The sequence below is a fragment of the Talpa occidentalis genome, unplaced genomic scaffold, assembly GCF_014898055.3.
Source record: "Talpa occidentalis isolate TD23 unplaced genomic scaffold, MPIMG_talOcc4v2.1 talOcc4.14, whole genome shotgun sequence".
Classification (NCBI taxonomy): Eukaryota; Metazoa; Chordata; class Mammalia; order Eulipotyphla; family Talpidae; genus Talpa; species Talpa occidentalis.
The window spans coordinates 57,414,250-57,435,370 of NW_023601433.1; the positions used below are offsets into that span (position 1 = coordinate 57,414,250).

The window sequence follows — 21,121 nt, forward strand, 5'->3', positions numbered from 1 at the left end:
GATAACGTAGCTATCATACACATAAATACCTAAGGAATAAATAGAGCCTCTGATATACCAAAATAAAGCATACATTACAATTTGACTGAATAAAGCCTATTAGATAAGTATGTCTTCAAGTTACTTACGTTGAAAAATAATCCATAAACTGCTGAGGATTTTCTGAAGCCAGCAACAGTTGTCTCTGATGAGATTCGGACATGCAATGACACTTAAAGCCATTCTACAGAAAATGTAAAGACAGGAGTTAAATTCTGATTTAGATCATCATAATGGGCCCTAAATATAAGTATCTGATTAAACCCTAACAAGGGCCTCCCCAGTGGTGCAGCGGTTGAGCGCTGGGTTGCGAAGCTGCCTGCAGCCTCTGCAGAGCCGATTCCATCCCGGGCTGCTCCCCGGCCACAGGAGGAGGGTCCCAAATGGCGCACAGACCTTTCCTGCCGCCCACTGCTCCCCTCAGCAGTGTACTTCGGTCCTTCTGCCTGTTCTGCTCCCCGCTCTGGCTCTGGTGAATTCTCTCACCCTCCCACGCTTCTGACTGAACCCAGTGCTTGTATAAATAAATAATAAAATAAATAAATAATAAATCTTAAAAAAAAATCAAAAAAAAAAAAACCCTAACAAGCTGCTCTCAGATGATAAACTTATAAAAAATAATCAAATCATAGTTATAAACAACTGTTAAAATGTTTTACAAGTTCAGTTTTTAGTCCCAGAAGGTGAAAGACACAAACTAAGTGTCTTAGAAAACAGACATCAATAAGAAACACAAATGGGGTGGACCTCCCTGGTGGCACAAAGGTTAGACACAACCTATGAAACTATCCACAGCCACTGCAGCACAAGTTGGATCCCCGCCCAGGGAGCTACCCACATGGCACAGCAGACCTCTCTTGGCTCGCCTGCTGTTCCCTCAGCAGTGTATTTCAGTCAGTCTGCCTGTTCTGTTGCCCTCTCTGTATACGGTGAATCCTCTCATGCCTCTGGCCTGTAAGCCAGTTCTTGTATGGATAAATAAATAAATCTTAAAAAAAAAAAAAAAGAAAAGAAACACTACTGGGTACAGTAACAGAAGAACAAATTCATTTTTGGACTCAATTTAACAAAGACCTATCAAGCATTGATTTCATACAGAGATGTTCAGGAAGTGCTTCAAGGAATATAATGAAGTAAAAACAGCTGTTAGTGAATTTTCATTTACGAAACTATTTTCACTAACTTTCCTCTATGTTAGTTCATTATTGAAAATACACTGTTGCATATTACACAAACTTTAATGTCAAACACTAAATCTGTATTTCTTCAGGTGATTGTAAAAAGCATACAAGTTTTGACTTTATGTCTATTCTACTAGCGTGCTTTCAAAAGCATTTGGGGGAGCACAGGAAATGTGACTATAGAGTACGAATCTGACAATATAAAAGAATTTTTGCTACTTTTGTTATGTGATGACATAGATTAGGTATGTAAAAAACATCCTGATATTTTTGAAATGCGTACTTAAGTATGTAGAGGTCAAATATCTTCCTAATTGTTTACATTTTATTTTTACATTTTATTGATTTATTTACATAATTACATAATTTGGGGAGCACAACTTCAACCCTCTGTATGTAAACCACCTCACTGAAGCTCCTGTGCCACATCCTGTCACCTTCCCTTTCCTGATTCTGTCCTCCCTCCCCAACACTCTCTCTGGTAATCAGTATATTATTTGTAGAGTCTAAGAATTATTCTTGTTTTGCTGTTTTGTCCTTTTTACTTATTTATATTCCACAAATGAGTGAGACCATCCAGTAGCTTTCTTTCATTTTCTCACTTATTTTACTTGGCATAATCATAGAGGTAAAATACCTTGACGTTTATAATTTACTTTAAAATATTTCAGAAAAGTAAATATGGAAAAATAATTAAAATGTTACATGTGGGCTATTCAAATGTTCACTGCACTAGTCCCTACTTTTTGTATGTGTTTGTGTGTGAATTTCACCTTGACTTAAACAGAACTACAAAGAAATGAATGAGAATAACAGTATCAATGTTCTTCAAAGTGAGTGTCATCTAAAATAGCTCATTCCTCGGGCCTCCCCGGTGGCGCAGCGGTTGAGCGCTGGGTTGCGAAGCTGCGCGCGGCCTCTGCGGCGCCGGTTCGATCCCCGGCTGCTCCCCGGCCACCGGAGGAGGGTCCCACATGGCGCGCAGACCTCTCCTGCCGCCCGCTGCTCCCCTCAGCAGTGTACTTCGGTCCTTCTGCCTGCTCTGCTCCCCGCTCTGGTGAATTCCCTCGCCCTCCCGCGCTTCTGACTGTACCCAGTGCATGTATAAACAAAACAAACAAAGAAACCAGCAAACAAATAAATAAAGCATGCCTCTATAAAAAAAAATAAATAAATAAAAAAAAAATAAAATAGCTCATTCCTCACTTGAAGAAACACTGGATTGGGTTTATTCCAATTTCCCAGTGTTCTTCCACGCCCTCTCCCCCCCCCCCATTCAATCTCCAGGAAAAAAATGATCAGGTCAGTAGCCTGCTTTAAATTCTTCAAAGAACTTCAAAGGCTTCATCATCCACTACATGAATGGGAAGGAGTATAACCTTCATAGTAGCAGGGCAGACATACTTTTCAAGATCTGATCAGTCATTTCATACACATCATTCATTTAAAACTTACAACAATCTTACCAGTAGGTACAATGACTATTCCCACTTTACAGATCACTAAGTAAGCAGCTGGAGAGAAAGCAAGGAAGTCCAAGATCAGCTATTAGGTGGCACTGCGAACCTTAATAATTTTGACCACCTGACTCCCAAGTCCACATCTTAACCACAACAGATAGTATCCTGGGTCTGGCACATTGTAGGTGCTCAACGAATGCTTGTCAGAGTAGTGTGCAAGAGCTTAGTGCTTTTTCATCTGATACCGAACACAGGCTTGAATCCTAATCATCTGCAAGAGTCACTCAAGGTTAGAGATGATTGTCGTTATTGTCCAGACTCCTGTATTTAACTATTCACGCCTCCTTTTTCAGGACAGTGACGACAGCAGCAAAATCTTTTATTTCATGGTGGTGGTGGTGGTGGTGGAGGGGGGTAGAAATAATAAAGAATGGGTTGTCACAGGCCTCCTGGACGGAGGCTGAAGGAAAGGATGGTTCTACAGAGTGAAACAGATGTCACACCCCAGTGCACACCCCAGTGCACACCCCGACAGAGGACCCGAGACTCAAGCCCTCACCCCAGCATCAGGGACTGGAGCCTGTGTCTCCAGGCTCTCCCCTCCTGGGGGGCGGGCGGAGCGTAGGCATGGGGTAATCCCGGCCCACTTACCTCGTCCCTGCACTGCTTCTGGCACATCTGGCAATACCAGCGCAGCTTCTGAAGCCCTTTGGATTTGATCCTGTTGGCGATGGCCTTCGGGGTCAGAAAATCTGACTTCCCCATAGCGACCGGACCCACGGCAACTTTCAGGACAACACCACCCTGCCAACCGGAACCGGAACGGAGCTGAGGGTGTAGGCGGGGCAAAAAAAAATTGCAGCGAACCGGAAGGAGGTGGGGCCTGGAAAGACTGGTGACCACCCCCTCCAACGCTCGCGAGAATTCCTTCTGTGGGCGAGAGTACGCGAGATTGGAAGAAGAAGCGGGTGCGGGGGGCGTGGGGAAGCCTCTGCGCAAGCGCAGTCGGGTCTGTCTGACCGACCTTCAGCGGGCCCATTACCACCATGTTTTCTCGGGCGGGCGTCGCCGCCTCTCGGCCTTGGCCGTGCAGCCGCAATGGTACGGTATAGCCGCGGTGGGGAGGGAAGGGAAGGGTTGCGAGAAATTTAAGGGGCGCGGTCGGGGGAAGGAGAAGCGGTGCAGGGAGTGGGCCGGAGCCAGGTTCGCAGCACCGGCTGGGCCCCTCGCGCTGAGGCCCGGGAGAGCCGGGGCTGCAGGAAACTCCTTGGGACCGTGAAGGGCGCGCGCCGGGTGGAGAGAGAAGGTCACGCCACGTCTCCTGAGGAGGGACGGGGCGCGGTGGTGGCCACGAGGAGTGGTCAGCTTGGACCTCGGAGTTGAGACCTTAGTCCTACTGAATTTTAGGGCGGTCCTAGCTGCAATCCTGCTTCTTGCCAGAAACAAGGATGTTGGAGTCTTTCTTCCAGCCCACAAAGTGTGGGGGAGAGGAAGACCTGAGGAGAGGCCTAGCAAATGGTTAAGTTGTGGTTTTTGTCCTTGACGACGTTTGCAAACTCTTCAGTGCAGAGGCGAGTGGCAACCAGAACTTGTGATAATGCTATGCATTATAAAATAAAATGAGTGGGAATAAATAAGTGTCCTCGTGGGGGTAATAGTTGGGTGCCAAAAGGACCTTAAAAGGACCTTCCTCTGCCCTTTGGCGAGGACGGAAAAGACACCTAGCACTTTCTTGAAACCATTATGTTGAAGCAGTAACCCTGCAAGGTCATGCATGAAGTTGTCACACGGTCCTGAGGAGGAGGAGATAGGTGGACTTTAAAGTGTCACCTGTAAACTACCATGCACGTTGTAAGGATTTTTAACGTTGGTTCCCGGGAGGAAATTGCGTATTATTATAAGGCCTATTTATAGGCAGATAAAAGTTGGTATCGTGGAATAGGATGCAATCTTCCGAAGCCAGGCAGATTCTGGGGGATTTCAGACAGTACTTAGGGAATGTTAGCTAATGCCTGTGTAGTAGTTACCTGGTTTTACAGAAAGAGGGGATTCTAAAGATCTACCCCACTAAACTAGATTTTGTATCCTGATTTATGTAACGGACTATACTGCTTTAATTGAAATTAAGCAAGGAATTTATAACGGGTAATGACGTAAAAAATTCTGATGTGAAATAACTACGTTAAAAATGTTGGTGGATTTGCCTTGGAAGTCAGATTTTTCTCATGCTGGAAAGGAGTTTTTGTGGGAAGTCATAATTGATTTCTCCCTCCTGTTAATCAATCAGCTGACACATTTGTTTTCTACCAGCCCTGCGCCAAGTTGGCACTGTGGAAAGTACTCAAATGTGGTGGTAAATAAATAGTTAGAAACTTAGTGAACTTGGTGGAACAGTGTGGCTTGTAGTGGCAGTCAGCATACATCAGCATACATCCTTGCATCTTGCTGTACATTAATATTTTCTATTGGAACTTTCAGAACCTTAGGTAGAGTCCCAAGTTGATCTTTTTAAAAATGGGAAGTTTCTGAAGTGAGGGGAAAATACTTTTTTTTTTTTTTAAGATTTATTTATTTATGCATACAAGCACTGGGATACAGGTCAGAGATGTGGGGGGGGGTGAGAGGATTCACTAGAGACAGAGTGGGGAACAGAACAGGAGGATTGCCTGAAATACACTGCTGAGGGAGCAGCTGGCGAGACAGGAGAGGTCTGCTGCGCCAAGTGGGTATCTCCCTGGCTGGCAGGAGATTGAACTCATGCTGCAGTGGCTGTGGATAGCTTCATAGGTTGCATCTTAACCCCTTGCACCACCAGAAATAACTTAAAAAGCCATCTTTAATAAAGGATTATTTTAAACAAGACTTCTCCTAGTCTGAGACAACTGTTGCCCAGTGCCAAAAATTGGAACCTCAGTCAACAGGAAACCGTTATAGTCCTGACTTTAATTCCTTTGGAATTTTGTTTTTAGTTGGTAGGTTTTATTTATCAAATGTCAGTGATCTACACCAAGCATATTCTACCCTCTTTTTCACATAGTCTGTCACTCAGGCGCCTAATGTCTTTTCCACCTATTCTTTGTTTCTGCTTCTCATTCATTGTAACTGCCTTTCAGATTCAGAAATGAAATGTTTTACATGCCACAGAATTTGAAAGGGGAGAAAAATACCTTTGCCTTTACAGAATCTGTGAGGGTTCTGTGTTCCTTACTGAAAGCTTTCAAAAGTACAAATTGTCATATTTTTGTTTTGTCTTAAAGGAGATGAGCATGCTGACATTAAACCTTAGGCTTCACTAAAATTATAATCATGTTCTTTCAATTGCTTACAGTATCTGTAAAATAGCCTAAGTTTTAAAAATTAAGCTTTTTTTTTTTTAAGGTAACTTAACAAAATGGAGAATAAATGGGAGAAAGAATCTTGTTTACTCTTTTCAAGTGAAGGAAAATGTATTTTTCATACATGTTCAAAAGTCTCTAAATTGGAACTGTTTTTGATAGGTCATCAAAGGCCATACATTGAACTGTACACACACACACTTTCTCTCTCTCTCTCTTTCTCTCTCTCTCTCTCTCTCTCTCTTAAAAGAATGAAAGATGGGGTCTCCCCTGGTGGCGCAGCGGTTGAGAGCTGGGCTGTGAGGCTGCCTGCAAGGGTCTCACAAAAAAAAAAAAAAGAGAGAGAGAGAGAGAGATGGCATTTCAGGAAAGAAAATGCAGATTCTGTTCTGAGACTGAGATAGTAGATATTTATTTATTGTAAATTAAAAAAAAAAAAAGAGCGATAGGGTATAGTAGAAGATATGGACTCTGGAGCCAGGCTGCGGGCTTTGAATCATGGCTGCTACTCACTTACCTGGCTGTGTGACCTTGGGCAAGTCCTCATCAGTTAAATGGAGTTATTAATAGCACACAATTTACTGAGTTAGTGTGACGATTAGAAGAATATTTGCATCGAATCATAGGAAAGTTGGAGAAATGTTTGTGTGGATCCAAATACAGCAAATGAAAAATGAAGGCGACTTTATAAATACAATTTCTACATAAAATTTAAGAAGGTTTACTGTACTTGTCAAAGAAGTCTGTGCCTTAGGACTTAGCTGATGCTTTTTCTTCATAATTTTTAATTTTATACACCATGACTTTTTATTTTACAAACTCAAAGTACTTTGAAACTGTCTAATTTCTTTAAACAATCACTCACCTATCAGCTTTTTTGACTCCCTCCTCCACTGCTTTCTTCAGCCTTTCTGACAGTGCTGTATGATCATAATAGATTATGGTAACTTGCAATCTGATTTTCCATTCACTGCATTTAATGTTTCAAGTTTCTCAAACAATCTCTTAAGGATTTTTCAGGGCATAGTGCAGTTTTACAGAACACACAACTTATCCAGGACTTCTCATTTGCAAAACTTTTATATGCAGTAGAACAAGCTATTCTTGAAGAGATTAGTATCAACTGGCGATAATCTCTACTCAAATTGTACTTAAAAAGTAAAGTTGCAGCACAGTTTTAGAACTAAATGAAGACTCAAAATATAGCCTACAAAGCAGAGAGTTAGGACATGCACACAGCATTACAAATCACAAAGATCTTATCTTTCAGTTGGAATACATCTGGAAACCAAAACATTCTATATTCATGTAAATAGGGCATACAATTGAAATTTGTTCCAAATTGGAGTGTCTGCTAAAGACCATGATGTCCAAATGTCATTCCTTATTGTCTGTAAACTTGGAACGTTCGGGGTAAAAAGTTGTTATATCAAAAAAGGAGAAGATTGTCCCAAAAATGGTGTTACTTTTTCAAGTACCAATTATGAAAAAAGTATTAAATGGAATGATCGTTATTTCAGATAAATCTCTACTCTGAAGTAACAGAACTTGTCAGTATTTGTGGGGTTTGTTTTTTTCTTTTTTTAAGATTTATTTATTTATTTATACAAGCACTGGGTACAGTCAGAAGCGCGGGAGGGTGAGAGAATTCACCAGAACCAGAGCGGGGAGCAGCCAGGGATTGAACCGGCGCTGCAGAGGCTGCGGGCAGCTTTGCAACCCAGCGCTCAACCGCTGCGCCACTGGGGAGGCCTTAGAACTTGTCAGTATTTGACTTTAGTGGACGTAATCTTATAAATAAACCTAACATTTTCCATATAGTTTTCTTTACTTCCTTTTGCTTTCTCTATAACTAAATATTAGAGTGGTAATATAGTTGAGTTTTTTTTTTTAATTGGTTGCTGCCTTTCATACTTATTTTTAGTGCACAAAACTAAATCATAAAAAATGGTATCTTTATAGAAATAATTGAATGTATAGTACAGCGTTCTTATACCACCCTCCATTTTGAAGTTTCCCTGATTATTTGTATCTTACTAATACAATATGGTATACGTGCTACAATTACTATACCACCACTGATACATAATATTAACTAAAGTGCAGTTTCATTAAATTGTACTTTTTACTAGATCTGTGGATTTTGACAAATACATAATGACATCTATATACCAATATATCATCCAGAATAGTTTGCTGTCCTAAAAATGTCTGTCTGGAATTGTGGCCACAATTTACACTTTTTACTGTTGATATAGTTTTGTCTTTTCTGGAATATCTTGTCATTGGACTCGGACATATTTACCCTGCAGTTAAGTTCCCTCTGTATCTTTTGTGACTTTATAGCTCCTTTTTTATTGCTGTGTAATATTCCCTTGTGTGGATCTAGCATAGTTTCTTTATCCATTCATTCACATATTGAAAGATGTCTTATCTGCTTGCAGTTTTTGGCAATTGAGCATAAAGTACTATAAACATTCATGTACAAATTTTTGTGTATCATTGAGTCCTCAGCACAAGTGGGTAAATACCTAGAAACATAACTGATGGATCATATCTTAAAACTGTTTAGTTTTGTAGGAAACTGCCAGGTCATCTTTCAAAATAGTTTTTTTTTTTTTTTTTTTTTAAGATTTATTTATGCATACAAGAACTGGGGTGTAGGTGAGAGGTCTGGGGAGGGGGTGGTCATGGTGAGAGGACACACCAGAGACAGAGTGGGGAGCAAAACAGGCAGATCTCCTGAAATACAGTGCTGAGGGGAAGGAGCAGCAGGCAAGACAGAAGAGGTCTGCTGCACCATGTGGGACCCCTCCTTGGCTAGTCTGGAATCAGACTTGTGCTGTAGTGGCTGGCAGTAGCCTGATCACGCTGTCTTTAGCCCCTGTGACACCAGGGAGGTCCCTCAAAGTAGTATTTGTGTGGGTTTATTTCTGGTCTCTCTGTTTCACTTCTCGTTTTATTCTTTTTTTCACCAGTATCACAGTCTTGATTAACAACTACAGTGAGTCTTGAAGTCAAGTAGTATCAATCCTCCAATTTTGTCTTTCTTCAAAATTGTGTCAGTTTTTCTGAGTATCAGTCATTTCCATGTAAATATTATTGTCAGTTTATTGATGTCCACAAAGTAACTTGCTGGGATCTTGGCAATAATTGACATTTTAGCTATCCATGAATATGGAACCTCTCCATTTATTTATTTAGACCTTGGATTTCTTTGATCAGTTTTGTAGCTTTTCTCATAGATTTTATACATTGTTTGCTAGATTTATATGAGTCTGCATGTGGTAACATAGACTTATTTCCATTTTTAAGTAATGTGTAATTTTATTATTTTTACTTGAAATGCTAGTAGTTGACTTTTGTATTGATATGTGTTAACCTTGTGTCCTGCAACTTTACTTTAATTGGTTATTAGTTCCAGGGTTTTTGTTTGGTTGGTTTTTGCTGATTCTGTGGTATTTTCTACATAGACTATCATGGTACTTAAGAATAAGGATGGCTTTATTTCTTCCCTTCCAATCTGTATACATTTTATTTTCTTGTGTTACTACATCAGCTTCTACTTTTCTTTTTTGTTAGATTTATTTATTTATATAAGAGCTGGGGTACAGGCCAGAGGCACGGGAGGGTGAGAGGATTCACCAGAGACAGAGCAGGGAGCAGAACAGGCAGACGGACTGAAAACACTGCTGAGGGGAGCAGTGGGCAAGACTGGAGAGGTCTGTCATGCCATGTGGGGATCTCCCTGGCTGGCCAGGAGTCAAACCCACGCTGCAGAGTCTGCGGACTCAACTGCATGTGCCACCAGGGTGGCCCAGCTTCTATTTTTTTCCAACTAGTTGGTGTATTGGGTTATATTATTTGATCTTCAAATCACCATTTGGTGATTTTCAAATCACCATCCTTGCATACCTGGAATACTTGGTTGTACTGTGTAACTGTTTTTAATACATTGTTGGACTCAATGCCCTAATATTTTGTTGAGTATTTTTGTATCTATATTCATGAGAAATTGTCTCTAATTTTAATTTTTTATAAGTTCTTTACCTGCTTTTGGTATTAGGGTAATGATGACCTGATAGAATCAGGAATTACCCTCTAATTTGTCTTTTTTTTTTTTTTTTCACGATACCATATTCAAAATTCATTATCTGCAGGAAAATTGCCCCCTTTTTCCTTTCTTGGTTCATGAACAGTATCCACTCAGATCATTAAATTAGTAACCCTTGAGTTAAGTCAGATCATTCATCTTCTTTTCCTTCCTAGCCTAAGAATTTGCTCTCAAGTCTAGTCTCTTGCTGCTTTTTCAGCTTAGTCCAGGTTCTTGCCTTCTTGTCTAAAAACTATAGCAAACCCTTTTTTGGTTTCCAAGTCATCATTATTCCAACATCATTTTGTACTTTTCACTGCCATTCAAAATACTAAACTGATGTGCAGGTTTATAAACATTCATCATTTCCCTACTACCAAAAAAGTAATATCTAAATTTATTAGTCCAACCTGTGTCTCCAGCTTCAAAGCTATATCCAGGTCCTGGAAATGCCCTCCTTAGACTGTCCTTTATGCATGCATTTACTGATGCTTCAAATGTATCTGGATAGTTTAATAGGTAAAGGACTTTTCTTTTGTGGAAACAATATAGACAAAGAATGGAGATGGGAATAGAACATGTGGGAGTGCCATTCTGATTTCACTTGAAGGTTGTGATAGAGTTAGATCAAATAAAACAAGACCTTTCATATACGATTCAATATCTGTTAAGGGATTAAACATATACATATACACATAACATTTTCCACGTGAGTGGAAAAATGAGGTGGCTGCACTAACAGCAGCTGGGGATGAAGTTTCTTTATGGGACATTCTTTAAATAATTACATTGACTTCGCAAACTTTGTATAATGTAGTTTTGGGAAGGGTTTCCCAAAAAATCATAACTCATTTTTAAAAATTTTTATTCTCAGGATCCAAGTTCGAAATATGGCAACTTTGAAAGATAGTAAGTACTTGTGTCATGTGAATTAAGAAAAACTCTAAATTTTAACTAAAAAAGGCTTTTTAAAGCCTTTTTATTTATTATTTTTATTATTTTATTATCTTTTTATTATTTGGTTAAAATTGACAATATTATGTGATGTGCTTGGGACACTGAGGTTTTGAAAAAGACCAGTGTGAGGTGCCACATGAGAAAGATTTGTTCTGATTCTGTTTATACGGTAATTGCATAACTAGAAATATATACATGTATATATAACTAGAAATTATTATATATAATGTTTTGGAATATGTAGTTAATATGCCATTTTCAATACCATTTAATGTTTTAAATGTATAATATCTGTTCTGTGTTTGCCTAAATAGTAGCTAGGTTTGTCCTTTTTTAAATTCTTGTTCCAATATTAAGCCTAGTGTTGCATCATGCTGTTAATTGATGGCCTAAGTACTAATTATCCCCAATAAATTATTCATGCTGTTAATTGATGGCCTAAGTACTAATTATCCTATCTTGCAGTTTGGGGGGAATATTTTGATAAATTCACAAATGAAGATATACTGTAACTTCTTTATCCTAACACAGCATTATTTTTCAGTTACCAGGCGACTAAAGTCGATCAAAAACATTCAGAAAATTACCAAGTCTATGAAAATGGTGGCAGCAGCAAAATATGCCCGAGCTGAGAGGGAGCTGAAACCAGCTCGTGTGTATGGAACAGGATCTTTGGGTAAGAGAAGAGTGTAATATATAAATTACAAGGAACAATTTAATATAAAGAAGATTACTATTAATGACTTCAAGTTGGTACTTATTGTGATAACAGATCTATTTTAAAGATTTAACATTTACTCATTTTTCAGCAACTCTGTGATAGTAAGAATTGTTGGGAGTCCCTGCTTTATGGATGAGAAAAACTAAAGCTCCTTGAAATCAAGTAACTTGCCCAAGCTCACATATCTGTGTGGTTTAGCACAAAGTCTGTCTCTGTTGTATGTGATTTTTGTCAACTTTGAAAATAAGCAGAACATTTTCTACACTATTCAGTATACTGAGTAAAGAACTTGGAAACAGTGTAACAGACTGAAATGCTCGATCTTCCCTTGTTACTTTATGATGTGATACTGTAGGGATCTTAGGGTGAGGAGGTAGTACCTACATTGGAGAGTTGACTAAGTCATGGATATGACTCATGAATACATGACTGGAATGTTTAAATATCACTGTAAAGAAAGCAAAATATTCTTATTTCCAAATTGAATATATGTTATCTATGAATTAATATATGCAATAATATATGCAAACTGTATGCCCTGGTTTTTGTGCTCTTCTCTATTTTTTAAAAAATATGTATTGAATACTATTAAAGAAAATTTTGTCTGAAAAAAATGACAGAGCACTAGGCTTCAGTGGAAGTGATTCTGTGCTTAAAAAATGCCACATGTGATTTTGCCCTAAAAGGTATAGCAGAGAATTGCTGTTAGGCTTCAGCATTCCCTGTCAGCTCCAGCCATTTGTTCTCATGAGTTTTTCTCTGGCTAGTATTAAGCATGTAGGTGGCTGGTAAATCATTCTCTAGCCTAGTTATATGAAAAAGGGAAAGTCATTTCCCTAGTCAACTTTTCTGCTGATAAGAATAGCCATAATAAATTTATCTTCCCCAAAAAGTCTGTAACTACAAGTTATTTCTTTTTATTAAGAAACTGACTTACGTGTCTGATAGTATTAAAGAATTGTGATATAATACTAAAAATTCAAGTCAAGACTTCTAATGCTTCAAACTAAAAAAGTACTAAACTGGTAGGTATTAAATGGCTAATAAGTTTAAAAATTTGAAATTTAAAACAGGCATTTTGTACTGGATAATATATAAAAAGAGACTTAAAAGAAAATTCTCCTCACTCCCCTGAAATTTGGAATTGAGTATTTTTATGGAGAGTGCTCACTTAACAGAATTTGAGAATCACTCTCCTATACTGAAAAAAACGGTAATAGCAAGGAATTTTATTGAAATGTGTGAGTATGGCAGCCTTGAAGATGCACCTTTCAGCTACAGGGAGCACATGCTGCTGAAGTCCATCTTGCATTTGCACCCTGACAACGTTTCCTATTGGCCGCTCCTAGCTCAGACAGATGTTAGAGCAGGCTTATTTCTGGGAGACTTGGGGCTCCGCACCAGTCTTTCTGAACTTCATTTGAACTGCATAGTGATCTACAAAGCTGCCTCTCAATCTTTCTTCCCTCTCTCCTTCCCTTGCGGCAGACTTGTATTGTGGTACGATGATTCTTCAGTGTCTTCCTGTTTGCTCTCACAGGCACTTCCCCAGTAAAATCTCTGTATATTTAATCTTATTTAATCCCCTTTTGGTCTCCTTGGAAAACTAGATCAACAAGGTAAAATTGTTTTAGTGGGCATCCATTATTTTAATGCCAACAGTATTCACAAGAATTGGATACATTATTTGTATGATCATCTCAGTAAATATTCACTTCATTTTGGCGGGGATGGTGTACTGAAGATATGCATTCTCAGAAGTCTAAGATCGAGAGAAGTTGGTACCTCTATAACTCTGACCTCTTTACAAGTTTATGAATTGTACTAAAGATTTCTTTTGCATATTATTTAAGGTAAATTGGCCCATAGGAACTTTTGTCATAGATTTAAGTCTTTGTGATTTTCAGGCTGATTGTAAATGGAATAAGTACACAGATAGTTGTGATTCTAGTTGTCAGATGCCACCTAAACTTAAATGCACCACTCTGAAAACAGTCAACTCTTCTATAAATTAGAGATTATTGCTGTATTTATTTGTGCTATAAAGTACTCTTGCTTTTTTGTTTGTTTTTAAGCTCTGTATGAAAAAGCTGAAATTAAAGCACCTGAAAACAAGAAGAAACACCTCCTTATTGGTGTATCCTCGGACCGAGGGCTTTGTGGTGCTATTCATTCCTCAGTTGCTAAACAGATGAAAAATGAGGTGGCCACACTGACAGCAGCTGGGAAAGAAGTTATGCTTGTTGGAATTGGTGATAAAATCAGGGGTATACTTTATAGGTAATTTAAATACATATTGGTCATGTTTAAAAGTGTGCTGCAAGCATGCATAAATCAGTTTCTTGGATAGTTTATTTAAGGAAAGTGTGTTTCGTAATACCTACTTTATACGGAGAGGTTTTTGTTGTGTTTTTACTTTTTAAGGATATATTAGAATATGTAGATTTCCCGTTTTCTGATTCTCTTTTGCTTCTCCTTCATCCAAACTATAAACAGAATGCAATGAAAATACAAAGGTTAATGACATTTTTAAAAATGAAGACTCTGAGGAGGTATGCCTAGAAATGTCAGAAGTGAACAATAGTTAATTGGAATTAGAAGGCAAGAAATAAAGGCATAGGGAAGTATAAAATAAAGTTCTTAGTAGGTGCTAGGGGAAGGAATAATCATGACTGGGTATGATAAAGTATGAAACAATTGAGTAAACAGTGACCCACTCAACATCTTGATTCAAAGTGATATTTTTCCCTGTTCCTTTTATTCTTAAGTATTCCATTAAACTATTTTATGTGATCTCTTCATTTTCCCATAGGACTCATTCTGACCAATTTCTGGTAGCGTTCAAAGAAGTGGGAAGAAAGCCACCTACTTTTGGAGATGCGTCAGTCATTGCTCTTGAATTATTAAATTCTGGATATGAATTTGATGAAGGGTCTATCATCTTTAATAGATTCAGGCAAGAAAAATTTAAAAATCAAAGCTTTTATGTTACGTTCATATTTTTAAATAAGTAAATGTCTACATAACAGCTTAAAAATTATATTTTAGCCCTAGAAATATAACTACAGAATTGAGACTCCTAGAAGAGAGGGAGGCGGGGAGGATGAGAGAACACAGAGTGAAGGGAGCCCAATGGTCTAAGGTAAAGGACTATCAGTACTTTGGTGGTAGGTGCCTGAGCAGGTGTGAACTTAGTCCCCTACATCATCTATACATCTAGATGTATTGTAAACCAATATTAATCTCAATTTGAAAGTACATAAACTAAATATATGCTATTTTTAAATTTACATTTGCGTTTGTCATTTCTAGGTCTGTCATCTCCTATAAAACAGAAGAAAAGCCCATCTTTTCTCTTGATACCATTGCAAGTTCTGGTAAGAAATTTTTGTATGTAGGTAGTTTTTCTTGTAGAAAGTAGAGATGTGTGGGGCCTCCCTATGGCGCCAGGGGTTAAGTTGCAGCACTATGAATCTATCCACAGCCACTGCAGCATGAGTTTGATCTCCAGCCAGGGAGCTACCCACATGGTGCAGCAGACCTCTCCTGCCTCGCCCGCTGCTCCCCTCAGTAGTGTATTTAAGTCAGTCTACCTGTTCTGTTCCTCACGTTCCTCACTCTGTCTCTGGTGAATCCTCTCACCACCACCACCACCACCCCAAACACACACCTCTGGCCTGTACCCCAGCTCTTGTATGCCTAAATAAGTAAATCTTAAAAAAAAAAAAAGGAGAGATTTGTACATTTAGGAAAATAGTGTTTTTCAGGGTGGCCTGTTCAGATGTAACAAAATAATGTTGGGCTGTTTCTATTACTATTAGTGACTTCCATAATATTTTAATGCATTCTTTGTTTGATGGCTGTTAACTCCATTCTTTCATTAATTATACAAATACATACTTATTGATTACACAAGGATTGAAGAAGATAGCCAGAAATTGACTTCACAATCTATGTGTGGGAACTCCGTAACTACAGTGCAATCAGAAACTTAGAATATGGATCATTTGAGCAGTGTATTGACCTACTCAGTGAAACATTCTAGAAATAATATTCTGGAATTGATTCTGTTTTCTTAAGGCATTTTCTCCTATGCAGTCTATCCTAAGATGTACACCTTTTTACATTTCAGTATCTCTGAAGTTGGGATGCTTCTACCAGTCAGTGACATGTCATTTTTAATTAGCTATGTTGTTTTCTTTCTTAGTGGTACATATATATGGTTTATAATCCAATAGTATCTTAAGTTTGATGAAATATAGTACTGTGTCACCATTTTACCCTAATGAAAGGATTTTGAAGTGTATTGCTAAATTTCTGCAACATAATTACTAGAATTCATATCAGCCTCTAATTCTCCCATTCTTTTATATTAGAACTAAGTTTTCCTGACTGACACATTCAGATTCTCCAATAATCAAATGGCGAAATTGCAGTATTCTATTCTTTCATTAATTTCTTTATTGAAGAACATAAACTGACATACTGGCTTAGTGCTAGGCACTCGCCTAGGTGCTGTGCAGAACATTTTATTATGAAATGCAGTGAAGTTGCTTTAAATGTTGAATTAACTTTGTAATGTAGGATCTTTATTATTATACTAGTAAGCTTTTTACGTTGAATCAGTGCACTATATGACCTTAAAGAAATTTATTACTTATTTTAACAGAGAGCATGAGTATCTACGATGACATTGATGCTGATGTACTGCAGAATTACCAAGAATATAATTTGGCCAACATTATCTACTATTCTCTGAAGGAATCCACCACAAGTGAGCAAAGTGCCAGGATGACAGCCATGGACAACGCTAGCAAGAATGCATGTAAGCATGTGAATAGATTTCTCCTGCCAGAATTGTGTTGCTGAGCGTAGCATGAAGCTTACCAAACATTACATTCTTTAAGTAGACCAGGAAGTAAGAGAGCTGGCATCCAGTACTGACTATTATTGAGTCTCTGAAAGTTTTGACTAATTACTATCTCTTTCCTTCAGTTTTCTGTTCTGAAAAGATAGAAAAATAATGTCCTCTGCTTTGAAGGAAATCTGTTATTTAGCAGGCAGTAAGTTTGCAAATACTTTGAAAAAGTATTGTAAGAAGATATCAAAATGAAACAATCTTATTTTTAGATTGAGCAACATAAGTCTGTGAATAAGTGAATAAACAAGTTACCCTTTTCTAGTTTTAGATTTTGTTGTCTAATCTTTTTGCTTACTTTGTAGCTGAGATGATTGACAAGTTGACTTTGACTTTCAATCGCACCCGCCAAGCTGTCATCACGAAAGAGTTGATTGAGATCATCTCTGGTGCTGCAGCTCTGTAAGTTATTGAAGACAGCCTTCAAGCAATTGTTTTCCATGTCTCTCTTTTTCTGCTAGTTTAGCCATTGGATATTCAAAAGTTTTCAGTTTTGTTTTGTCTGCTATTAAACAATAACTCATTGTTTAAACATATAACTTTATACTTAGGATATAAAGATTTGGTGAAAATGGGGTCTCTGGTTTGTTCTGATTGTTTCAGCTGAAACATTCAAGCTTAGTTTTTTCTTTGAAATCAATATATTGCTAGCTTTCACTTTTTAGAGCATTAGGAATAAAAATGTGGATAATGTAATTTATGAAGTTTGTCTTTGGAACTTAAAACATTATAAACCAAGCTTTCTGAGTTATAGGGTTTGTTTTAAGTTATCTATAAATCAGTGAATGGCTAGAGGGTACAGAAATATTTTAGTTACTAAATTTTTTATGTCAGTACTGTAAGATAGTATAGTGCTTTCCTTAAGAAAATTTCTTGGTTGTCTAGAAAAGTTAATGTATGAGAAAGCAGGTGTAAGAGATGAAAATTCTCTTCACAAAAGTATTAAATTGAACAGGCACTATGTGCAAGGTATAGTGCCAGGCCCAGTGTTATAGTGTTGCCTTTCTTTCAAGGTATTTGTATTCTAACAGGGTAAGAAAAATATGTAGATAATTGTGATAAAAGAGAAAATGTGTAATAAGTTACCTTTGACTCTTTTTTATCACCTCCTATTAATTGGTTACCATGTTCTGTAAGTTTTAACTTGTAAATATCCCTTGACTCTTTCCTCTTTAACTGCTCGCTTAATGGGGTTTTTGTAATTTCTCTTTGGAATTGGAAAGGTTATCTTTGAAATGCCTCTTTAGTGCCAGGCTCTGAGCTAAACACTGTAGATGTAGTTGTGACAGTGTTTGTTAAGCTCCCATCTTAACAGGGAAGACAGATAGGATAGAAGATGTTGCAGTAGACCAGGAATCAGCAACTATGGCCTGGAGCCATATATTTATATACATTTAAAAGGTTATTAAAAGAGGGACAATATGTGACCCACAATGGCTAATATATTTACTATCTGAACCTTTTATGAAAATATTATGAGGAAAATAGTAGGATCTATTCTATATTACATAAACCTTGGGGGAGAAAAAATCCGCAGCTAGCTTGATACACGTAATTCTATTTTTTTGGCAAGCAGCACTCTCCACTATAGTACTATTACAGTTTCTCACTTTCCCTCAAACTTCAACTACATTGATCTACTTACAGTTCTACAAACACATCATACTTATTCTCTCCTCCAAGGGGTGGTATATGCTATTGCCTGAAATGCCATTCTTTTCTTCTTGCACTGTTGATTATTTCACTGATTTCTGTTTATCTGTCTATCCTAACTGAGCTGACAAAGTCTTTTCTTTCAGAAAACCCTCCCTTACAGTTGGGATGGGCTGCTTTTTATTAGCATCTTATGTTTCCCTTTATCAGCAGTTACAGCATTTTATTAGGAATTGCCCTTTGATTTGTTCATGTGGCTTGAAAGGGACTGTGTCTTGACTCACTTGCCCATCACTTGGCACATATTTCTTCAAATATTTGTTATGTGAATGAATGATGTGCCATAAGAACTGGAAGTTTAGAAGAGGGAGAGAGAACATTTTATTGTGTATTTAAAAGTGTGTCTATGTTTAGGAAAGGTTTATCACTGATGTGAAATTTAAATTGCTCCTTTAGTATTGTCTCTCAAGGGTAGAAACTGGGCAGAATGCCAGGAAGACACAAAACTAATTGAAGCCATTCCATAAGTAGTTACTAGATTCCAGCTTTGCCTTCCAAGCATGACTGTTGAGACTAACTGGTTTCTCAGCCTGGTCACTAAAGTTCTATTAGCATCCTAGAGTACAGTGCAATGATGAATGCCCCTGCCACTTAATAACTTGATTAAGATACTCTTCTGTGATACGGTTTTGTCATCTTTAACAGACTAATAAGGGATTAAACAATTATATTAGCCTCCTCACTATATGTCCTATTGCTGATGCTAAGCTGAGTTCCTCTTAGATGGTAAGTATGAGGAAGTTTAGAGGAAGGACCTACAATCTAAAGATTCTGGCTGTATGAGATGATTCAGAAAACCAAGGTCCTTTTTGTGCATTTGAGAAAGGAAAGCTCAGAGTGAATGTGAGAATACAACTTCTGCATAATTGAGGACCAGGCTTGCTCTTTCTTTCTTTACTTCCAATGTGGGAAACCTGGGTAAAGTTAGCAAAATCAAGGGTAATAAAGCAAGAGAAATTGGGATGGAAAGAAGGTAAACTGAAAATTTAAGTAAGAATTCAAATAATAGGAAATTGTTAAATTTTCACTTTCTAGAAAGTAATCTAAATCCTTTATAAAAAGTTAGCTGTGGGGCCTCCCCAGTGGCGCAGCAGTTGAGCACTGGGTTGAGAAGCTGCCCGCAGCCTCTGCAGCACCGGTTCGATTACCGGCCGCTGGATGAGGGTCCCACATGGAGTGCAGACTTCTCCTGCCGCCCGCTGCTCCCCTCACCAGTGTATTTCATCGGTCTGCCTGTTCTGATCCCAGCTCTGGCTCTGGTGAATTCTCTCACCGTCCTGCGCTTCTGACTGTACCCAGTGCTTGTATAAATAAATAAATCTTTTTAAAAAAAAAAAAGAAATTGAACATTTCATAAAAAAGAAAGTTAGCTGTGCACTCCAGGCTTGGATGGCTTATATGAATGGACTTGTATACTCTGTAAACTATTAGTTATTCTGGTTAAAAACTTTAATACACATTAGGCTATTTAGTAAAAGAAATAAAAAGCCACAATAAACCATTATATTTGAGGTACAAAATATTATTTTGCCAGTCTAAAAATTGTTTAATGTATGCTATTTATAGAAAAAATAGTGGTTTAATTTATGCTTTCAAAAAAATAATAAATTATGCTTTTATAATCTTGCCTATTTGCGCATGAACATGGTTTTAGTATTCTAACCAGATTGAAGTCAGTAACTTTTTAATAACAATCATTGAATCTGTTGTAAGGGAATATTTTTATTAACTATGGTACAGTTAAGGTAATGAATGATGCAATGAACTTTTTTAGTTGGAAATGATACATGATTAACTAGCATGAATTGCTTTTTAACTGGCTTGTTTTGTGTTTGTCTTTTTCTTCTAATATAATAACCAGGGATTAATGAAAATCAAGTATCATCCTCAGACAAGAGGTAAAGTGGTTATATTTCACACGCTCTCCCTAAAACCCTTTAGAAAGGAAACCTAGTTCAGATATAATTGAAGAGTCAGATTGATTCTCTGATTTAGATTGCTGGACCCATTTTTAGTGGCAGTCAGCTTGGGAGCATAAGGTGAATGCTAGGGGGCTTTTAAGTTTTTAGATTATGAGGTAGTTCTATCCTCACAGGACCCCCCCCCACACACACACACACATACACACAAAAGGGTCCCCAGACCAAATTTGAGAACCACCACTAGTTTAGCATAACATTTTACCATTTTGTTAATTCCTTAAACACCACTTAAATATGTATTATCTTTTGACATTATATTTCCCCTAAAAAAGGTTTTTAACTTGTTCTGTACTTTGTTTTTCAGGTAAAGAAGGAAATTTCAGCCAGCTGATTTTGGTTTTAGCTTACTGCTGTCCTTATGAGAAGAAATTATTTCTCCATTGTCTGAATTACTAAGGACAGCAAGATATTTGTAAATTATCTTACAATAAACAACTTACAATAAGAAACTCATTGTCTTTTTTTTTTCCCTATGTGAACAAGTTTTCAAAATGAGGTGTTAAAAATCTTAGAAATAATTAACATACTACTCTATAGTGTTTGGGTTAGGTGGTTGAGGAGACTTTTCAGTGAAACTACCTTAAAAGTAGCCTTTTTGGATCCTGGCAGAAGGAATAGGTGACAAACCACCACTCAGCACTTGTATGTTTCCATCCTCTCACACCTTCAAAGAACAGTCAGCAAAATGAAGTAAAAATGCTAGTGTAATCATTTACCATTTC

General features: G+C 37.7%; 1 protein-coding gene across 1 annotated transcript; it reads left to right on the plus strand.

Annotated features, from left to right (window-relative positions):
- Positions 1-3,674: 3,674 nt before the first annotated feature.
- On the plus strand, positions 3,675-20,838 carry ATP5F1C (ATP synthase F1 subunit gamma). Its single transcript, XM_037510586.2, has 10 exons — positions 3,675-3,781; positions 10,983-11,017; positions 11,610-11,741; positions 13,862-14,066; positions 14,599-14,742; positions 15,099-15,163; positions 16,456-16,611; positions 17,010-17,106; positions 20,279-20,315; positions 20,704-20,838. The coding sequence occupies exons 2-9, from the start codon at positions 10,999-11,001 to the stop codon at positions 20,283-20,285; spliced, it is 825 nt and encodes a 274-aa protein (XP_037366483.1). The 5' UTR covers positions 3,675-3,781; positions 10,983-10,998; the 3' UTR covers positions 20,286-20,315; positions 20,704-20,838.
- The last annotated feature ends 283 nt before the right edge of the window (positions 20,839-21,121 follow it).

Excerpts from the sequence above, each read along its gene's own strand:
- ATP5F1C (XM_037510586.2), top strand. Across the intron at positions 14,743-15,098 it reads ATCATCTTTAATAGATTCAG|GTCTGTCATCTCCTATAAAA; the intron begins GCAAGAAAAATT and ends TGTCATTTCTAG. Across the intron at positions 16,612-17,009 it reads CAACGCTAGCAAGAATGCAT|CTGAGATGATTGACAAGTTG; the intron begins GTAAGCATGTGA and ends CTTACTTTGTAG.